This window comes from Trichogramma pretiosum, unplaced genomic scaffold, assembly GCF_000599845.2.
Source record: "Trichogramma pretiosum strain Unisexual culture from Peru unplaced genomic scaffold, Tpre_2.0 scaffold8, whole genome shotgun sequence".
In the NCBI taxonomy this organism is placed as follows: domain Eukaryota; kingdom Metazoa; phylum Arthropoda; class Insecta; order Hymenoptera; family Trichogrammatidae; genus Trichogramma; species Trichogramma pretiosum.
In genome coordinates, this window is record NW_019641699.1 from 374,255 (window position 1) to 396,849 (window position 22,595).

General features: G+C 35.7%; 1 protein-coding gene across 1 annotated transcript in view; it reads right to left on the reverse strand.

Moving 5' to 3' along the window:
• The window catches only part of LOC106651191 (myelin expression factor 2), a 62,171-nt gene that overhangs the window by 19,570 nt on the left and 20,006 nt on the right, over positions 1 to 22,595 (reverse strand). The window contains exons 3-7 of the mRNA XM_014369601.2: positions 19,237 to 19,491; positions 18,420 to 18,666; positions 11,101 to 11,277; positions 8,566 to 8,999; positions 202 to 337 (exon numbers count right to left, since the gene is read on the reverse strand). Of these exons, the coding sequence (XP_014225087.1) occupies positions 202 to 337; positions 8,566 to 8,999; positions 11,101 to 11,277; positions 18,420 to 18,666; positions 19,237 to 19,491 (1,249 nt within the window). The remainder of the gene's footprint in view (positions 1 to 201; positions 338 to 8,565; positions 9,000 to 11,100; positions 11,278 to 18,419; positions 18,667 to 19,236; positions 19,492 to 22,595) is intronic.

The following is a 22,595-nucleotide window of genomic DNA, read 5'->3' on the forward strand; positions in this document are numbered from 1 at the left end:
ATCAGTGTATACATGAGTTTGAAAAAACCATTAGACGTTGACTTACGAAAGTAAGATTTTCAAAGACGTCAAAAAGACATATTTGAAATATGTGTTTGAAAGACGTCCCTAAAATACGTATTGATTTTCTACGGGGGACATTCTGCTTGATTTATTAAAGAGGATTCCATCATTTATCGCGATAGTATTTTTAAAGGATACACACAGCTCTTTCTGCATCCCACTCCGAAGCAAAGCGCACTACGGCAAAATCGCTTCCTCTCATTTCAGCAAATTTAACTTCTCCAATTTCTTGACATTTATCTCTAACCATTTGCCAAGTTGTATTTGGTGGTAGCTGAAAATCAAAAATTATTCTTATAATTATTGTCAAAATAGAAGATGTTTCCTTTTGAATAACCCGTTGATGTGACTTCATCTCCCTCTACCACTTAGCGACGCAAAGAGGTCAAGAAGTTCGAGAGCTTATAAGGATATGGCTTACGTCAGAACAATAATATAATTCACACAATAATAGTTTTAATGAAAAATAAGTAATAGAGTTTTATTGACATGGAAATTACAAGCTAAATTGGGCTAGCAAAAACAGTTAGGGCCACATTACAAAAGTACGACCCGTGGATCATAAAGTTAAATAGGACAGAAATAAAAATGATAATAACAAAAAGAATCCTTGAATACAAAAGAATTCGTCCACTCACACCATTCGTTTTGTGAAGCAGGTGGTGGGGCGAAGTACTCGCAGCTCGGGCGTTGTGCGAAATAAAGCATAATAAGTCGCGGTAAGTGCGTTGTGACGATGTCACTGGGCGGTATTTCACGCGAATTATACGAGCTGTAGTGTGTGTATGTACGAGTGAGTTGCGCGACCGAGAAGCATGATAAGGAAGGGAATCGAGTATCACTCGAGCTCGCGTTCGAGGTTCAGGGCAAAGAAAGAGCCAAGTTAACCTCGGACGCGGCTCTCAGACCACGTGCACTGGAGAGTAGATCGAGCCGTGCGAATCGAGCGCTTCGCGCTCGATGCGTCGTCGATCTGCGCGACAGTGCACACGGGGATTCGCTATCAGACCGCGAGAGACGACGGACGTGTGTGAGAGTAATAATTCGGGTGTGAAGCTGTGTGGCAGCGGTTAAGTTGGCCGTGGAGAAGCTGTGTGGCAGCGGTGATCGGTTGAGTTGTTCGTGAAAAGCTGTGTGGCAGCGGTTGAGTAAGGTCGTGAAGAAGCTGTGTGTGCAGCGGAAATTCGTGTGTCGTGTCCGTGGAGAGGCGGTGTTCAAGCCTGGAGTTCCGTCGACGAGAGAAGAGTTGCGAGGTGACGAGGTGATCGTGAAGCTTGGAAGGCAGCGAGCCACGCGATTTGCTGTACAGCGACCTTCTGATCAATCGTCCGAGGCATCTCCGAGGCGAGGCAAGAGCCCCTTGGACCGGGCAGACCACGAAGACGGAGCAGCTGGGAGACAGCGGAAGACAACATCGAGGATAAAGGCCGAGGCAACGGAGCGACGAAGAAGGTTGTAAATTGGAGTAGACTTGGTCGGTCGCGCGGATGTGTGAGAGTGTTGTATGATGGCGGAGTGTGAATGTAGGAGAGAAAATAAGAAGTGTTTCGCCGTATAATCGTTGTGTAGTAAGAGTCGTGGAAATCGGATTAATTGTCGCGAGGACCTTGGACATTCGAGACGTGGTTCGAGTCACTATTTTCGTGGTTCTCTCACTTATTTTGAGCTTGGACTGCCGACGTTCGCGGCGCACTTGGTGGCGGCTCGACCCCTTCTGAGGTAAGACTCAACGATAGGCTAACCGGAGCCTCAGTAAGAAATAATTAGACGGCAGGCCGAGCATGGGCTAGTGCCCAAAACCTCGCACGTCACAACGTGGATAGGTGACCACCACGGAATCCATTTTGTCAAGCGCATAGCGCCCTCGCGCATCGCTCAGCAATGGTTGCCGGCGTCATCATGTGCTAGCGGAAGGTGTCATAAAGGCACCGACCAACTCTGGTATGGGTTTTTCTCTCTGAGTTGTTCCCCATATCACAGACATAACCCCGGGCAAATACGGAGATGGATGAAAGAATAGGAAAACCGTAGGTAACGAAGGTTAGGGAAAAATAGAAATTAATAAAAAAGGTTAAGGAAAAGAAATGGATAGGTAAAAAATGAGGAATAGTCGGAAATAAAGGTATAAGCCTCCGGTACGGAGGTTACTTTCCAGGCCGAAAAAGCTGAATTTGTATAAACCTCCCAAGTACGTGTTTATAATATAACGAAAAAAGTATTGAGATCTGATATGAGGGCGTGGCGATCGAAATCATGTGACCCACGCGGCTACCGATGATCCGAGTTTAGTTAAATTTAACATACAGATAATAGGGAGTCATCGATATTTTTCTTAAAAATGCCCATATCATGGGAAAATATTACAGTTTGGACCGGTGTAAATTAAGACCAACGTAATCATGTTGAAGGTGATCGGGATTTCCAAGCGGGGCATGTTATAAGGTGCGGAGTTTCAGGCGTTACAAGTGACGGGCTGAAATTTGTACAAGCTCTGTGTTTACAAACGACGGACTGACAATGGCATTTGTAGCTGCAAGTGAGATGGTCAAAACATGAGGCTAGTCACGTTTTCATCATGCTGAAGTGAATGTAAAGCTGGTAAAAGCGGAAAGTGTAAGCATGTCATTACGACCTTGCTATGCGCGCTATGCGTAAGGAAACCATTTCATTAATTTTAGGTTAATTGTTCGATTTCAAAGACAAATAATTAAGAGTAAAAATTCGGTTTCTTTCAGAAAGCACGATCACTTAGAAACATTATCCTGTACCGACGGCAAATGCTCGTAGAAAGAGCATGCTTTCGAGAACTATGAAATAAAGCCTTTATTAGATCACAATTGTTATAATGAAGCAATAGAAAAAAAATTCAATAATGAAACTACGGTTCATTTGACCGATGATGAGAAACAATCCCTGACTGCGATTGTTGCAAGAAATCTGCCCAATTCAGCTTTTATGAAGCATATGTAATATATTATTATAAAAGTATTTAAAATTTTACTTTAAAATCATTACTTAACATTCATTCATTTTGTTTCAATAGCAGTGGAAGACATGAGTCTGTTTAGATCATTAAAAGCTGTCTAGCGAGTGAAGAGCAAATCAACGCACTGAGATCTATATATCATTGCCAATATTAAACATTATTGGAGGATTTAAAAAAGAGAAAATTGATTTTACTCTTCTTGATTGTTGCAACAAATTTCTTGCATCATGGATGCAATTAAATTTTTTTAAATTATCGTTGAAAACAATCAATTCATATGCTTATTGGTTGAATGCAAGACGTTACACGGAGAGACCGATTGAATATACGCCACACGGCGCCTGGTAGCAGAACCACAAGTTGCCGTGTCGCTGCTACACATCAGTTTTGTGTGCGAGCTACACATTATTGTGTGCGAGCTACACGTTGTTGTGCGCAAGCTACACGTTATTGTGTGACGGTCCCACAAAATTTACTGAGTACCTAACCCTCATCTACATTGAGCATGCCTAACGCAATTTTTGTGGATCAGACACACAATTTTGTGTCGCCGCTACGCAATAGCACATGAGTGGCTATACCACGACCGTAGTGGGGCGGCCCACCAATCGTTCTCTCAGTGTATAGGATTACAATGTCTTCCATATGCCTAAAAAAGAATCCCAAAAAATTTTTAGCCCATTTAAATAATTTTCACTAGTCACTAAACGAGAATTTACATTTTCGATTTAAATAAGATTTGACGATCTATTTTTTCTCTTTGAATGTCTGAGCCAACCCCAAAAATATTTGAAAACTACACTAATTTTTTGCAGTAACTTTTGCAAAATTTTGGGCTAAAATTTCGTTTCGATAGCTCCTATAGATTTCTCAGAATGTTGTAAAGAGAGAGGAAAAACGTGATTTTTCGAGAACCCGAAGCCGAAATACTGAATTTTCAGTTACAAAAACGCATCGCACAAAAACAGCTGTATCTCGGCGAAATTTAGGCCATTTTTAAATCTGAATACCGCTTTGGAAAGGTGAGACAAAAATCTATCAAACAATGCATTCACATTTTTTTAATAGATGATCGTGCTGAGTCGTTATTTAAAGAAACAAATGCACTTTTCTCGATTTACACAAAAATGGCACAAAATTGCTGCAAATTGCTATTTATTTAAAAAAATACTATATTTATATATATTTTCATATTTACATATTTATTATTATTTGTCATTATTTACAAACTTGTCATTACTCAGAATAGGTGAACTAAGATTGACAATTGCACGTACTACTGTGTATATATCATCAACTAATGGCAAAAGACATGATGGCATCGTACCTCCTAGAGCTTGAAATCTCTTTATTCTTTGATTCGCTCTTTCTACGTGCACTCGAGCACAAGCTATTTTATTTCCATTCTTGACTAAACTGGGCACTTTGTTTTAAAAAAGGAGGTCTACAGAAATGTATTTGATTTGTCTCATATGGCCCATCTATTAAGAAGCCACGATCCACCATGATCCCATCTTTTGGCTGACAGTCTTTTACAAAATTACTTTGATTGAATATAGATAAATCACTTGCTCGACCACCATTATAAAAGTAATCATCCCAGCATGTAGCACTCATATCATGATCTTCACTGTTTGTGTTCCTTTATAGTGAGAATATGTAATAATTTGACAGCACAGTTTTTTGGTGCTTAGATTCAAACCCCTCAAAGCTCTTAGGGATATTTCTTAAATTTTTACTTCTTGATGTCCATGGAATAAATATTCCGAGACACACACTCAATGCTTTGAGCATAGTTGTTAATACCTTCTGGCAATAACGTTCAGAATAGCACTGGAAAAGAATTTGTAGAGCACTGTAAGGCATATTAGTGAATCCAAAAGCTTGAACGAATCAAGTCCAGTCATTGTGCTGAGTCGTTTATCTGTACTTATTAAGTGCGTACATGTCATTGGTAATGTCGTTTCCATATCTGCCTTATCTGACAAGGCACTATTTATCGGCTCTTGTACATAACTAAGCTCATGTAACATCTCTTCGTGTTCACTTCTCTTGTGCTCAATTGCTAATTCATTTTCTTCACTGTCACATTGAATTATAGATTCTTGAGGTGCAACAAAAGCCAGTTCAGCAGCTGAGCTTGAGTCTACATTATCTAAGACTTGGGCTTGAATCTTTTTGCGTTTATGACGCTGAATAGGTCTTTTCAAGCGGTTATCACCAAGAGCTTTTTTTCCCCCAAAAAGTCTGTGACAAGTTATAAGATGGGACTGCTGTTGGTTTTAAACACTTCTTCTTGCAATCAAATTCTGAAACAAATTTCAAAGTTACTGACATGTAAACATAACCTTAACTATGACATACTAGCTGTTAAATTGAAAACATTTTATAAATACACACCTGTTAGATAATAATCGTCTATAGTCAAGTGCAAAGAGCACACTTTCACACGATTATGTAATACATTTTTATATTTAATGGCTTTTCGCTAAGCTTGTTCGATTGTAATCTTTAACTTTTCCAAGCGCATTTTCCATTTTGACAATTGTATTCCGTTTTGGAAATTTGTGGTATTTTAATGTTATGTTTTTATCTGCACGAGTGTCACATCCAGTAACAAAGCATTTACTATCACTGTTATCTTTTTTCGAGGTGAAAACTACGAAAAATCACATCTATTTGAATTCATGATGTAATACTATGTTCTCACAGCATTACATAGAGGAGCAAACTGAATCGACGAGCAGTCTGCATGTGTATCTTTTACCAAAGCAGACGAGGTAAGCAATCTAAAACCTTTGTCATTGAATAATTTCGAAAAATTATTAACAATGGGGCAGTATCCGCTATTCAAATACTACAGGGAACTTATTAACACATTTGTTTGATTAAAAAAAATGATTATTAAGCAATAAATATACTGCAATGAACATAGCATAAACTCGTATTATACCCAATACTCTCTATGTTAAACTCGGATCATCGGTAAAAAATGCTACATAAAATATGAGCGGTAGCCACAAAGGTCACGTGGTTTCGATAGTCTCGCCTCCATCTCAGATCCCAATAAGTACTATTCCTTTTATGCGTCTTGGCTAGACAATGAGCAATCATACTTCGGAATCTCATATGGGCGGAAAATTCATGGAATTCACAATCATACGTCTTTCAACTCATGGTGTTGAGCGTACGTACTCACAAGCGGTTACGAACGAAATGGCTTCTCGCAAATCTATTGATTGCATTAATAAATTATGCGCGTTGATAATTGATTCCAATACCGATACGCATGACGCAGATCCTCGAGATACGTGTCAGTCTATCGAGAGGTGATGTTTGGCGGCTGTGGGTTTGGCTATTCAGAGGAAAATACGTACACAAATTTTTGATTTTCGTATAGAAAATTCCAAATAACCATAGAGATCTCTAGGAAAGTATGATTTTTGGTCAGCTGCTCGTTGCAGAGGCAGGGCGTGTGCTTTGAGTATCTTAACCTGTTAACGCCCAGATGGACAGACTTTTTCTCTATTATAGTCTGCAATTAAATCATCTTCACGGAGCGAAAAAAATTCTTGAGTACCCATTTTCGATGTAAAATTTAACGTACTTTTTGAATATGAGTTTATAATTAGCCTCTGATAAATATTAAAAAAGTTATAAACAATTTACTGCGAAAAAACACGATTTTGAATCCTAAAAAAAAACTTTGATTCAAATTTTTTTATGAAAGAGACTTAAACTGTGGCCAATAATACCCAAAATTATGGAATAAGAACCTAAAGTTTAAAATACTGTAGGTGGAATTTGAAGATTCAAGATAGTAGACTCCAAAGGCCTACAGTAATTACCTGCAATATTTTAAACTTTAGGTTCTTATTCCACAATTTTGGATATTATTGGCCACAGTTTAAGTCAATTTCATAAAAAAAATTTGAATCGAAGTTTTTTTTCAGGATTAAAAATCCTGTTTTTTCGCAGTAAATTGTTTATAACTTTTTTAATATTTATTAGAGGTTAATTATAAACTCATATTCAAAAATTACGTTTAACTTTAGATCGAAAATAGATACTCAAGAATTTTTTTCGCTCTGATAAGATGATTTAATTGCAGACTACAATAGAGAAAAAAGTTCTGTCCGTCTAGGCGTTAACGGGTGACCATAATTCTTGATTTTTTCGTTGGTTTTCGCAACGATTTTTTTTGTAGTTTTAGGCCTTAAAAAAATTTCGTACGGACTTATTTCGATGTAAAATTTAATGCTTTTTCAGGAACTGAGCTCAAAATTTTGATTTTTTGCATGTTAAAAAAGTTATATCCACTTAAACAAAAAAAAACACGTAAAAATTTATGAAAAAATCAAGTTTTCGATTTTTTTCACTATGTTACCGTTCAGGAATCACGATATAAATATGATTAGAGGTGATCACGACTATCAAAGTATCTTAGGGAATTTTCATAAAATTCTTGAACCACTTTTCAAACTTTTGTTTTGTGCTTTTTTTTCTCAAAACTCAATAGTTTTCGAGTAAAAATGAGTTATGTTTTATATGAACATGAGTTATTTTTTGTTTGAAGTAGTGGTTTGAAAAATCTATTATAATTCACTGAAATACTTTATTAGTTGTGATCACCCATGATCATGTTTATATCGTGATTCCTTAGCGGTAACAAGGCTAAAAATAATCAAGAATTTAATTTTTTGCAAAAATTTTTACAGTTTTATTTTGTTTGAGTAGCTATAACTTTTTTATTACGCAAAAAATCAAAATTTTGAGCTCAGTTTTTGAAAAAGCATTAAATTTTACATCGAAATAAGTCCATGCAAAATTTTTTTAAGGCCTAAAACTACAATAAAAAAAAATCGCTGCAAAAACCAATGAAAAAATTAAGCATTTTGGTCGTTAATGGATTAAGGTAATGCCGAGGCAACGTACCGACAAGTTCCTTTCGGGGCATACATCACTCGGCCCAACCTGGTGTCGTACGGTGGATGGGGATTGTCTCACCCAAGAGAGCTCGTACAGAGCGATAGTTCCTCCTCGCGAGGTAATACCAAACGGTGGTTCCGCGTGGAATGAAAAGTGCAGGAGAAGTTAGGAAGGTTTTAGTCGGTTATAATAGTGCACGACCAGTACACTATTCAAGTCCAACATATCCGTGCAACCATCGCATGTTGAATCCGTAAATAGATTTCCTTTCTCGATAAAAAAAAAGCACACGTACATACATCAATCACAAATTCTGTCTTGTTTACGAATATATAATCGAAATTTACCAGACACAAAAATTGACACAAGTCCATTTTGGACCCATCACAGAACTTCCTCAATGAGGAAGCAAAAGTTTAATAAATAATGTGTAAAGGAAAGGGATGAACGACTGCATTTCAATAGAAAATAAAGATTCTAGAATTTCAACAAGAACAATGAAAAGAGGAAAAAATCCTCTTTGAAGATTGAAAATTTGAATACCTTCACTACTATGATTAAAATATTTTATAGTAAATTTAACTTACATTTTGAATAACAATTGATTCGGATCCTTGGCGGGAGTTAGAGTTATTTGGTCTGTTACCAGCTGTTTGATTATTTCCACCAACAAAAGATGCATTACTCATATTAACTCGATCAGAATCATTTCTGTTAAATCCAGTTTCATATTCTCTGCTAGTATTGAAGGATGTGTTTGCAAATGAATTATTATTACTAAAAGTTATCTCGTTGTCTAGCTTTGGTAAATTTCTTGAAGCAAAATTGGTAGTTGATTGTGCATTAGCTAATGAAGCTTGAAGATTTGCAAGACTCGTGTTATGTGTGAAACTATTTAAATTTGATGCTAACTCATTTGTGATCGAATTATTAAGCAATGAATTGGGCGTGAGGTTAGCACCTAATCCAGTCGCTAAACTTGCTTGAAGTGCTGCTGCATTGGAATTGGACAAGGCCGAAGCTAACAAAAGGTAAAATATATCATGTAACAAATATTACATTTTATTCATGTATTGACATTCACATATATTTAAAAGTAGAAAAGATTCATTTTTCTTGCGTGCTTCGCATAGCAAACTCATATTTTTATTGAAATTAAAATTTCAATCAGAAAATTCTTAATTATATATTATTTACAATTAGAAACTTTTTTTCATGCTACCCCAGCCGAAACTAATCTTTGTCGTCCGGGCGGCCAAAACGAAAAAGTTAATTTCTGCTGGGGGATTCATGAAAAATAGTATACGTATCTATGAATCGAGAAAAGAAAGCCCCAGAGCTCGTGTTTTTCAACCTCAGCTTTGCCTCGGCCGATAATTACACATGCTCTGGGGCTTTCCAGTTTTTCGCTTCTAGGCACGTAATGTACTATTTCGGTCGCCTTAAAATTTTGTCCTTAATTCAATTCTTAATTTTTAATTTCAATTTTTCTTCAATTTCTAATCGTTCCTTGAAATTTTTCAGTTCCAATTTCTGAAGCTGTAAATCACCACCCTTTATCTTTACTTCATTCATACAGTTTTGACTTATTCCGAACATCAATTTTTCTTTAAATTCCCCAAAGTATCATCCATTCAATTCCTATACTTCGAGGAATAAAAAAGTATTCGGCTCCTTTTTAGTAATTAACCCATTGACGCTGCAAAGACACGATTTTAACATTCAACTTTTCGCTTTTACTACGTCTCAATCGAACACAGAATTTTCATAAAAACTACAGTCTCTTTTGTTTTTGATAGCATTATATTTAATTGTGGTGTTCACAATTACCTAAATTAGCAATTTGCTATAAGAAATTGAAAATAAATTAAAAAAAGCGTATTTTTGAGAACTAATGTTTTTCATTTCAATTTTCAAACTGCGAACTATTTTTTTATAGTAACTTTTGTTACTTATGTGCAACAAAAAATAAAGGTTTTTATTTAAAAAAAAAATTTTGGTTCGCTGTAACATTGAAATAATTTTAAGGAGATATAAAAGCCAGCTAAAATTTCAAAATTTCAATCCAGTTTTCGGAAACTTCTACTGAATATTTTTCCAAAAGGCTCTATGACGACCTTCATTTTGATGTTCTTGAAGGAAAAGGCAAAAGGGAAAAGGGAAAAGGCTTATTGTTTTCATAGTTTTTTCCATTTCGATTAGGACGTGGTATAAACGAAAAGTACCATGCCAAATTCGTGTCCTTGGGGCATGGGTTAAAAACCTAATCCAAGGAGTTTTTTTTTCATATTTCCGGGTCCCAAACACTATTTTGTGATCCAAATCACGATAATATTTAGTATCTTAATTTAGGTATCCAGGACACTGTATTTGCACAAAAATCATGAGATTTTAAGTGACCTTTTACAAATTTCAAGTCCAAGAACCTCTACGAATTCACCTTTAATGTTTGTTGGAAGGTTTAACTAAAAGAATTTGATATGAAAATCCGAAAAAATCACATATCATTTACCTTTGAAATGACCATGAAAAAAAAAGAATAACTCGAGACTCATTCAAACGAAAATTAAAATTGTTCGCTCTTTTCTAAACTTTAATAAGAAATCTGGGTTTTCATTGAAAATTTGATTTTAGGTTTGCTATAGCTCTGAAGGTATGTCGCAGATCAAATCTATGGTCACCATTAGATTCTCCGTAAAAAAATAGGTAGAATAGAGCATTTTTATTTTTTTTACATCATCACTCTGCGTGATTTCACGGGATATAAATATAAATTCTATTTATATTTTTTTACATTTTGTTTTTAATTCTGACCGTCAAGTGACCTAAAAAATGTGCAAACTGGGAAAAACTAGGTTCGGTCATTTAATTATTATATTTAACATTCAATTTTAATATTTTTTAACTCGCAAGATTAAAAACTGGTTTGCCATTGATTGTACGCTTAAGGTTGAATTTGAAAAGAGCAATGAAAAGGTATAATTTCTCCGTTATTCTGACGATGGTATATTATATAAAAGCGTGTTAAAATGGGTTGAATATCACATAGTTACAATTTTAAATTATGGTTTTATCAAACTATTAGTGATAAAGATCTACAAAATATAAAATTTTCATATTACCTAATTGTGCAGGTACTACGTTTGCCAGGCTAGATCCAAATGTGTTGGCGGAAAGCACTGGAGCAGAAATTGTATTAGTACCTGTAGAATTATTAGCTTGAACATTCGGAATATTTCTGGCAACGTCTGTAAGTCTGTTTCCTCCAGCTCCGAGACCCATACCAATACCTTTGAGACCTACAGTAGCATATTGACTAATTTAGAAACGTACAGTGTTTTAATTGATAATATGAATAGGTGGTACGGTAATTTATTTGAAGTTGAATTATATTTTATTTATTTCTTTCTATTTTTGTTCTTTAAAGTACTCTTCAGCGGTAGCCTATGGTTTCGACTGCTTCGATAATATTGGAAATAATTTGAGAATCTCAATATTTCATTTTTATGCAATAAAATTTAGCAATAAGAAATTCCAACACTGCATAAATCGTATAAAAGTGTCCTCTAGAAAGTTTTTTCATGAAATAAAATTCATTAGACTGAATTTCTTTTGACCCTTTTACGCTTAAAATTACAAGTTTGCGCATGGATTTCCAACCCTACGTGAACCATAGATGAGGTGCATATTTTATGTTTGAGAATCTATACACTTTTTTATCAAGGTCTTGAGATAGTACAAATGCTCTATGTTGCTCAGGGTTTCGTCGCGATGAATCAGCGCAAAAAAGAGGTCGCGAAACAACTCCAGTCCTCACGACGGCCCGAGAATTTCATCAAGGTGAATCTGCTCCGATGTCTCGAGGCGAGCGTGGATATCGTAGAAAATGCTCTTCGCCTCGATGTCTGCTGCTTGGACGCTGACATTCCTGCCCAGTAGAGTTGAGCAAAAAACCCTTATTTTTAAAAATCGCTTTGTAATAGTGTAAAAAGTTATTCTTTTGCTATAAAAAGAAAGGTAGCCTAAAGCTTTCACCACGTTTTGAGCAAATATGTTAAGGGGGCACACCTGTGTTTATGCCTATAAATGCAAATACATGAAAATTAAGCATTAATATTAAAATTTTTTTTTCTGATATATAAATATATTTTTACAGGTCCTTTTATAATAAAAAATAAGTTTGTAGTTCCTTTTATTATTAAAATTCATCCAGGATTCATATATATTGACTTGTGATTTTTAAGTCCTTGACCGCATGATTTTGAATGTAATATTTAATCAATTGTGATCCTTCAGGTCTCAAAAGTTTTGTTATTAAATTCTTTTCCACTTAAGTGTAGCAGATTTTTTATTTAGTTATTTTTTTAATCTGCTTATCTTCAAATATAGCAATAAGCGTTAGTAAAAAAGCTATTTTTGTCATTTTCTTTGTACTTTAATGTGAATAAAAATTTTCAAGCTTTTTCTTGAAATTCTGTTACACTTAAGTGAAAAAGAATTTAATTACAAAACTTTTGAGACCTGAAGGATCACAATTGATTAAATATTACATTCAAAATCATGCGGTCAAGGACTTGAAAATCATAAGTCATCATATATGAATCCTGGATGAATTTTAATAATAAAAGGAACTACAGACATATTTTTTATTGTAAAAGGACCTGTAAAAATATATTTACACATCAGAAACCAAAAATGTTAACATTAATCTTTAATTTTCATGTTTTTGCATTTACATGCATAAACACAGGTGTGTCTCGTTAATAATCAAGTATCTATTTTTTATATCTATTGGAAGGGCTGGAAAATATATTAAATATAACGATTTTATGAGCCAGGAGTCCCAATTTTGCTCTGATTTCTCCCCCGGGCGTATTATAGGCCATTTTTCACGAATTTTCTTTTATTTTATTCTTCACTTTGATTAGCGGCCAGCAAGTCTTTTTTTTTTTTGACTAAATCAGATTCAGGAGCCACGAATCTCTTTGTTTCGAGTGTATTTTTTTCGGGGTTAATGTGGCGAGGCCCTACGATGGCCTCAAAAATTCTGCACGAGGTAGAAATTGGACACTCTTTAAGATGAATAAAATCAAATAAAAATAATTGTTTATACGGCTATAACTCCTAAACTATTGAATATATACAAAAACATTTTATTTCATTTTATTCTACATGAAAAGACGAAGATTTTCTTTTTTCATTCGTCTTAATGAGACCATTAGAACCGGAGATATTATTAGTGAAAAATGGTGGTAAGTGAACAATATATGGACCCGCAGTCCGAGCTCTACGCATTGACCGTATGCAATATCGTTATTTTAACTATTTTTTATATTAACAATGTCTCCGGTTATATGAGTCATTGTATATTTGTAATTGTATATGGTGCATTATTTCAAAAGTGTGATATTTGGAGAGGGTAAAATGGGCAATATTGGAAAATCTAAAAAACTTACTTTCTTCTATTTAGAGTTCAATTTTTCCGGACCCCGTAGTTTCTGATGCTTGATTCTTTGTTTTTTTATGGAATATTTACGTTTTTATGCCACCAGAGTCAAAACAAAAAGTTCTAGTTCGCAAACTCGTCAATCACGGAGTGAACACTTTATTTTACTATTACAATTTTCGTGTGCATCTATTTTTATAGCGAAGCAATTAAGATTTGAATATTTTACGGGTAAAAATCGAGTACCTTAGTTCTGAAAGATGACCCTCATATAGTTAAAGAGGTCAAAATGACTGTCTAGCTCGTTTACTGGCCCTATTTTCGGAATGATGTAAAATTTCACATGAATTAAGGACTCATTTATTACTTATGAACAATTGTTTTGAGACTATTTGAGATGACGAGTGGTGCAAAAAAACTTTCTTTAGGATGTATAGAATAGGGCCCGCCCATGTACCACAATATTGCTGTATATTTATAAAAATGTGTTTAATGAGGGAAAACAATCGATTCTGAGTTCAGAACAGGTCACGGAGGGGACAATTGTATGTTCATCCGACTGGCAAATCAATGTGGTCTTTATTGATGGAAATTTCATAGTGGCGGAAGGTAGAATTCGGTAAAATAAAAGTTCTACCGTCTTTGTTTTAATTTTTTTAAAGTTTTCTAATAGCTACAATAACAAGACATGTCATCAAGCTTTTAAAATAATGCACCATATTATATATTTATATGTTTTTTAATTCTATCAAATAATAATTGGACTGTGACGATCCGGGTGATACGTGTGAAAATTTTGCTAATAATTTGGATTGCATAATTTTTTAGTTATCGGTTCGGAATTCTAGTTCTATTTTGGGAACAGCCTTCTAAAGCCGACATGATGTGTGATGCAAACGTACCCCCTTGACGGACTGGGACCTTGACATAGCCCGGGGAGTCGGGCCTTAGCCCGTGGTTTCCTTGGCGGGTGAGGGGGCTCAACTAGCCTGCTCGGTGTTGCTCAACCGGTCGCAGGCGTGAATGGTAGGTGAGACCTATAAACGCATCATATGGCTTGAGGGTGCCCTGACATCGACAGCGGGGGCGAAGCACTGCTGGAAAGTCTGACCTCCTCGAACCTCGTTATCCTGAACCGGGGCACACAGTGTGCTTGAAGAGCATATAGGTTTGCCAAAAATACCTCTAAATTCTGTTGTAAGTGTTCGAAAGAATGTAAGCCACTGAATATGAAACCGTTTGAACGAAAATCCTAGCTGCTACTATAGTGAAATGCTTTCTTAATCTGCATCAAACCATTGTTGCCGTTATTTAATATTGGTGTTTTTTTGGGGGGTTTGTTTAGTTGAAATATAGTAAACTCACTTAAATCCTTACTCATAGTTGTACAGCTTTAAAGTGCAGGAAATAACCTTTAATTTGGTTACTTCAAAAACATCCCAAGTCATATAGAACCGGAGATACAGATATATGAAGATTCACGAATAATTTAAGTATTAAATGTGTGAACCGTTGATGAACTAGATTTGATACGTGGATTTTTCATGAAACTTCATACAGCTGTATTTCCGGTTCTGTGTGACTTATAATATTTTTAAAGTGACCAAATTAAAGGTAATTTTCAGCACTTCAAAACTTTACAACTAAAAATATGGATTAAAGTGTGTTTAATATTTTTCAAATGAACAAAACTAAAAATAACAACTTATCCTTTTTTTCTCGATTTCTTGTCAAACGTTCATTTGCTATATCTTCGGTTCTGTTTGTAATAAAATTTTCTTAACATGACCAAATCAAAGGTTATTTCGTGTTCTTCAAAGCTAAAAAATTTATTATGGGGGCACAACAGTTTCAATGCGAGTAAAATGACACAAACCGTTAAAAAATGACAAATATCTAATATTGTCATATTTATTCGATGTCTTTTAGCATTACAGTAATACTTTTGTATTTATTTTTTAGTCGTCAGCAAAGCATGAAAAGTTACTTTTTATTCTAGTTTGAAGATTGGATGCTTCTTAGAACTCAAAAATATTACTGTAATGCTAAAAGACATTGAAAAAATATGACAATATTAGATATTTGTCATTTTTTAACGGTTTGTGTCATTTTACTCGCATTGAAACTGTTGTGCCCCCATAATAAATTTTTTAGCTTTGAAGAACACGAAATAACCTTTGATTTGGTCATGTTAAGAAAATTTTATTACAAACAGAACCGAAGATATAGCAAATGAACGTTTGACAAGAAATCGAGAAAAAAAGGATAAGTTGTTATTTTTAGTTTTGTTCATTTGAAAAATATTAAACACACTTTAATCCATATTTTTAGTTGTACAGTTTTGAAGTGCTGAAAATTACCTTTAATTTGGTCACTTTAAAAATATTATAAGTCACACAGAACCGGAAATACAGCTGTATGAAGTTTCATGAATAATCCACGTATCAAATCTAGTTCATCAACGGTTCACACATTTAATACTTAAATTATTCGTGAATCTTCATATATCTGTATCTCCGGTTCTATATGACTTGGAATGTTTTTGAAGTAACCAAATTAAAGGTTGTTTCCTGCACTTTAAAGCTGTACAACTATGAGTAAGGATTTAAGTGAGTTTACTATATTTCAACTAAACAAACCCCCCAAAAAAACACCAATATTAAATAACGGCAACAATGGTTTGATGCAGATTAAGAAAGCATTTCACTATAGTAGCAGCTAGGATTTTCGTTCAAACGGTTTCATATTCAGTGGCTTACATTCTTTCGAACACTTACAACAGAATTTAGAGGTATTTTTGGCAAACCTATATGCTCTTCAAGCACACTGTGGGCAGTTGACCCACGTTCAGGAGTGGAGGTAGGGAGATGATCATAGACTTGACATTGTGCTCCCAGGAATTTTCACATGCGACACGGGGTTGGCGGGTATCACAGGAACCGTTCTCTCCGATCACAACCTAATACAAAATGCATGGTCTACAAATGTGCAGGAAGGAGAACCTTACAGAAATCCCAGGCACACAGACTGGATACAGAATAGAGGAGAGTCTCAACTGGAAATTGGAGGGATACACGCCCTCAATCAAGAACAGAGAAGACTGCGAAGAAGCAGTGGCCACCATTAGGACGACAATTATGTAAGCTTATGAAGCCAACTGCTTGACGGTGATACCAAAGGCAAGAGGTAGAGGTATGCCTTGGTGGACTCAGTAGCTTCAAAGACAGCGAGCAGAGGTGAGGAGGGCACTTAATACAGCCTGCTTTATAAATATCGATGTGGATGAAGTAAAGTACAACGAGCTGCAGAGGCTATACATATACAGTACGGCCACAGCCAAGAAGAAAGCTTGGCGGGACTTCTGCGAGAACATTGAGGGGGCAAAGTGGCCACTAGACTCAGCCGCCTCCTCGCAGGTCGGACCACAAGCTGGATTGAAGCAATCCAAAAGCCAGGAGGGCAATATGCCGACTCGGAAGAAAAATACCTGCAGCTGCTGCTGGACGCAAACTTTCACAGATCAGAGGGCGGATGTAGGGGAGGGGCCGACCAACCCCCCCCCTCTCCCCCTCTTCCCCAGACCCACTGTGAGGTCGTGGGAAGTGGCGAAAGATGTGGTAAGATCAGGCATGGTCGCCTGGGCGATAGACACATTCGGGCCACTCAAGTCCCCCGGGACTGATGGAATTTTTCCGGCTCTGTTACAGAAGGCGAAGGACCTACTCATTGCTTCACTTGTCAGAGTATTCAGGGCCTCAGTTGCGTGCAAGCACAAATAACTGGAATGGAGAACGGCAAAAATCGTCTTCATTCCAAAAGGCGGCTGAGTGCAGCACGTTGCTGTCAAGGACTTCCGACCCATAAGCCTGACTTCCTTTTTCCTCAAGACATTGGAGAAGGTGGCGATAGATACTTGAGAGACAGGATACTACAAACTCGCCCGCTTCACCCCAATCAGCATGCGCACCCCAACCAACGGCGCTGTGGGCCTGCAGTATGGCCGGACAGCTGATGCGGAGCTTAAAGCCCAACACACTCCTATGGATATGCAAGGCTATACTGCTTGCTAGGCTAACCCATGCCTCCGTGGTGTCGTGGCCCAGAGTAGAACTGACAGGGGCCAGGGCCGGTTAGAGAAACTCAGGGGCCTCATGCTAAAGGGGGTAACAGGGGCAACGAGCACCATCTCAACAAAAGCGTTGGGGATAATCATGGATGTACTACCAATCCATGACGATGTCCAAGCAGTGGCAGTAAATGCAGCACATCGCCTCAGGTTACTTGGACTGTGGAAACACGGTACGAGGCATACCAGGCTGAAGCTGCTTAACGACCCAATCCTCTGTATACGGGGTGACTGGATGTAGGCCCGCATAGTTGAAGAGCCAGTATGAGAAACCATATTCCCATCAAGAGAGGACTGGTTGTCTAACAGGACAGTTTACCAGACACCGGAGAATGCTGGTATACTGACGGGTCAAAAAACGGAGGGCTGGTTGGAGCAGAGATTATGGCCATTCTGGGGTGCTCGTACAGAATGGCTGAACTCGTAACGGAGAACAAACGCATAAGCATTTGCTCTGGCTGGCAACCTTCAGGGCGTTGGACTCCTGGACAGTAATCTCGAAGCTGGTCTGGGAGTGCAAGGAAGCCCTGGGGGCGCTGGCAGCTAAAAACATGGTCCGACTTATCGGGGTACCTGGCCACATGGGCATCAAGGGTAATGCGATAGGGGACAGATTAGCCGATCTGGCGTCAAGAAATGTCTTAGAAGGGCCTGAACCTCATTACATATTACAACGGTTTTCAACTTGGTCTACAACTGAATTCTTCTTAAAATATCATAAATATTCAAGTTTGAGAAACTGGATCTTAAGATAACGATGTGAATTATCTATCTTATCTCATGATACGTTTATGATAACTTTACTTCTCAAGACTCTTTAATTTGCAGTGATGATATATTTTTATATTTAAAAAGATATTGAAAATTACCTTCAGGTAGCTTTGGAGGTACATCAGGTTCATTAGCTCTATCAAGTCTAACAGTCATGCGTCTATCATAAAGTTGTTGATTATGTAGCATAGAAATAGCTTGTACCGATTCAACTGGATGATCATACTCTATCACTCCAAATCCTCGTGATTTACCATCTTTATCCTTTCCTAGCTCAACGTGCAATACTTTTCCAGCAAGTTTAAAAACTTCCAGCAATTTTTTTTCATCTACTTTGTAATCCAACTGAAAAGTTAAAGCGTTATGAAAAAATTTTAGTTTTCTATTTTTTTTGTTTCAAAGTTTTGTGTTACGGTTAAGTAGTAAAGGTCGCTTTATAGTCAATAAAAACGGAAAAGTGTGGTTTCTTATAACACGGTTCTCGATTGCAGTGCAAAAAAACCTTAAAATGACTATCTTTGGGCCTCTGAAAAAGTGTCATAGAAGGCCCCAATTTTTCTAACACCTTTTTTGAGAAAAATCTGACATTGAAAACAACAAGTTTTTCATATTTGCAGAAAAAAATTTTTTTGGCCATTCGACTTCACAGAGAATCGGCCATATATAAAAAACACAGGTTAGTACCCATGTTGCTGCTTTCTCTGATGGCGAAAGTTAGGTGACATCGTCTAATAGCATTTTCATTATCTTTTCTAAATGAAATACAAAATGCCAAACAAAAAGAACTAGAAGAATGAATAATGAACCTTAACCTGAGGTTGTGGAGTCAGCAAATGACGACGCATATATAAAATACTTATGGCTAGTAGATAAAGTAGAGTAAAAAAAGCATTGAATAATGTAAAGAGAACTTACATTCGCCACGAAGACTCGAGTTACCAACGGGCCGCAAATACCGAGAGATTCCAAAAATTGAGTGCTCAAACCATACGTATTTCCATACTTATGATCAGAGTTTACTGAGGTTCCAGCATAATTATTCAAATTACCCGCAGCTACATTCTGTCGATTAGTGTTTGTTTTTATTTGATCTTTAAAACGATCTTCACGGTTTCTATCGCTCCTTCCAGTAGATAATCGACCATATTTATCTCTTTCAACTTCATAATCCTGTAATAAAAAGTTTAAGATAAGAAGTTATGTCAGTAGGTTGAAAAAAAACACTACGTAACTATGGAGTCATCTTATTTCTATTAAGTTTACGAAATCTAAAAAAATTTCAAGAGACTACTACCGATATAGAAAAAGCGAAATTTTCATAATATATTTCGGCTATTTCATTTATAGAATAAAACTAGCTTCTTGTTTTCTGATAAGGGTAGGAAAAAAGTTTTCAAACCCTTTTTGAAATTTTTTAAATCGTTTTTCTACGAACGTGTACCATCATCTTGTTAAAAAGTCATTTTTGAAACTACAATATATTATGAATATGATAATGATGCCCCACATGGTCAGTTTGCTCTTGTAGGCTCTAAAGTTTAAGAGCATGACCAAGTTTTAAATATCATATTATTTCTAAAAATAACTTGCATTAGCATATTATGGTATATAGTTTACACAGTCAAGTCCAACTGACGGGAAAGCATTGATACTTCAACTTTTCATGTTCTTTATACTTTTTTAATCTATAAATACTCAAATGGTTTAAAAGTTTTAAAGAGCAAACCAATTTGAGCTAAAATTAACGCATTTATCTATTAATATTATTTCAAATGATGTGAAAACGTTTTAAAATATTGAACTCCATGTGCCTTTCCCTCCAATTTACATGCTTAAAATAATTCTCTTAAATCATCATATTTTAAAAAATGTTCACATTATTCACAAAAATATTCATAAACAAATTCTAAATTTGATTTGCTCTTCAAAATCTGCATGATAAATTAATGGAGTTGCAGTTTTTATAGATTGAAAAAGTGTTTACACATGAAAAATTTAAAATGCAAATACTTTCCAGGCAGCTTGATTCGGATACGTAAGCTTAATACTATGATCTGCTAACACATGGTATTTTTAATATTATATATTTAAAGGGGAAAAGTTACCATAAACCTGCATTTTATATAAATTCATTAAAAATTTAGAAAAAAAATTAGGAAACTACATTTTTTTCACTCTTTTTCCAAAATTTTTCACTCTAGAATAATCAAAGTTGGCCATTTTAGGGTTTTTTCGAAATTCATGAAAAATCACAAATATTCAAATAATTCCTAGATCAGAGAAGAATGATTCAAACGTAAAAGTGCCTAGCAACTTTTTTATTGGAAACTGTCCAAATTTTCAGAAAAAAAGTATGCCAAAGTGATAGGAGCTATCTAGGAAAATGGAAAGCTCTCAAAAGTTGAAAAAACACAAAACAAGAAATCTAATCGAGTTCGAACCGGACTTTCATTTCCTAAACTATGTAAAAAGCTCCCCAAAGGTGTCAACTACTGCCTGATAAAGTTTTGTAATCATTCATAAAGTTTAACGCAAAAAATGCCTAAAATCACCAAAAACAGCCATTTTCAGACCTTTCTTACACGTTTTTCGCAACACATTGTTGTCTACATTGCGTTAAACTTTAAGACCCATTACAAAACTTTATCAGGCAGTAGTTAACATCTTTGGGAAGCTTTTTACATAGTTTTGGAAATGAAAGTCCGGTTCGAAATCGATTGGATGTCTTGTTTTGTGTTTTTTTCAACTTTCAAGAGCTTTTCACTTTCCTAGAGATCTCCAATCACTTTGGAATACTTTTTTTCTGAAAATTTGGACAATTTCCAACAAAAAAGTTGCTGGGCACTTTTACTTTTGAATAATTTTACCCTGATCTAGGAATTATTTGAATATTTGTGATTTTTTAATGAATTTCAAAAAAAAACCTAAAATCGCCAACTTTAGGCCTCTGAAAAAGTGTCATAGAAGGCCCCAATTTTTCTAAAAATTTTTTGGGACAAATCTTACATCAAATACAAGTTTTTCATATTTGCAGAAAAAAAATTTTTTTGGCCATTCGATTTCACAGAGAATCGGCCATATACACTGATGTATAAAAGTAAATCTCGTGAAATTTCAATATTTGTGTCAACCCCACAATATTTGTATGAAAACCTAAAAATTACCATTCCTCGCATTGTTTATGTTAAGTTTTCAATTTTATCTTTGCTTGAGAACAACTTCCAGTGGGATCCAAACTTGAATTCATAGAAAAAAATGCATTTTACGGCGTTTTCTATGCGTTTTGAAATTCAACGCATCCTATTTTTAATTTTAAAATTCTGATTCCCGATAGGCTCATCGAGCTTTTTTGTCCAAATCATAACCAAACAATCCTCAGAAACTATACTTTCGAAAAAAATGTCACTGACTAGTGTGCATTGTTACCTGCGCCTTCTACACTATTAAGAAAAATTCAACTCGATTTTTGGTACTTTATTGATATTTGTATATAATCCCAATATCCCAATAAGCCTCACCATGAATCATTACCAAATTATTGGGAAAAATAGTTTTTGAGTAGCAGAATCGAGAGGTATGTCTATTTTCGATGTGCGTGCTACGTGAAAAAAGTTATATACAATATAACCATTGGCTTTGCCGGCGCCTATTGTTGGTTTTGAGTGCATTCTAATCGAATTTTGCGATGCACATTAACAGTTTCACTTCAAATGGCGCAATTCGTATTGCCCATTTTAGTTGTCGAAATTTTGGAAAAAAAAGATGACGTTATGTGGTTTTTTTTAAATTTCAAAAGATCAATATTTTAACCAAATTTAGGAGCAAATATTGTCTTAAAAATTTGGTTCATCAGCTTCAACTTTAACATGTACTTTTTCAAATCCTCGAAGGCCGTCACCCAAATGTAATGGGCACTATTTTTTTCAGGTTTCTGAATCACTTGTCAGCCCCCAAAAAATGTCACGAGTGTGCTTTGAGAAAAATTTTTTTTTCCTAATGGCAAAATATTGAAATTTCATGAGATTTATTCATAAGGTAAAGGGGGGTATTACTGCGCACCTTTCGCATATTTAATTCTGAAGTAGATTTAACAAAAAATAAAAATGATTTTGATATCGGTTATCATTTTTCTAACAGATGGGAGCTTCGTTAAAGCATAAAAAACGTTTTTTTTGGGGTTTATGAGATAATATTATTCAAAAAATAATAAATTGTAAAAAAAACCGATGCACCTATTACGGCGCGGGCATGTGTCTATTACTGCGCACTGAATT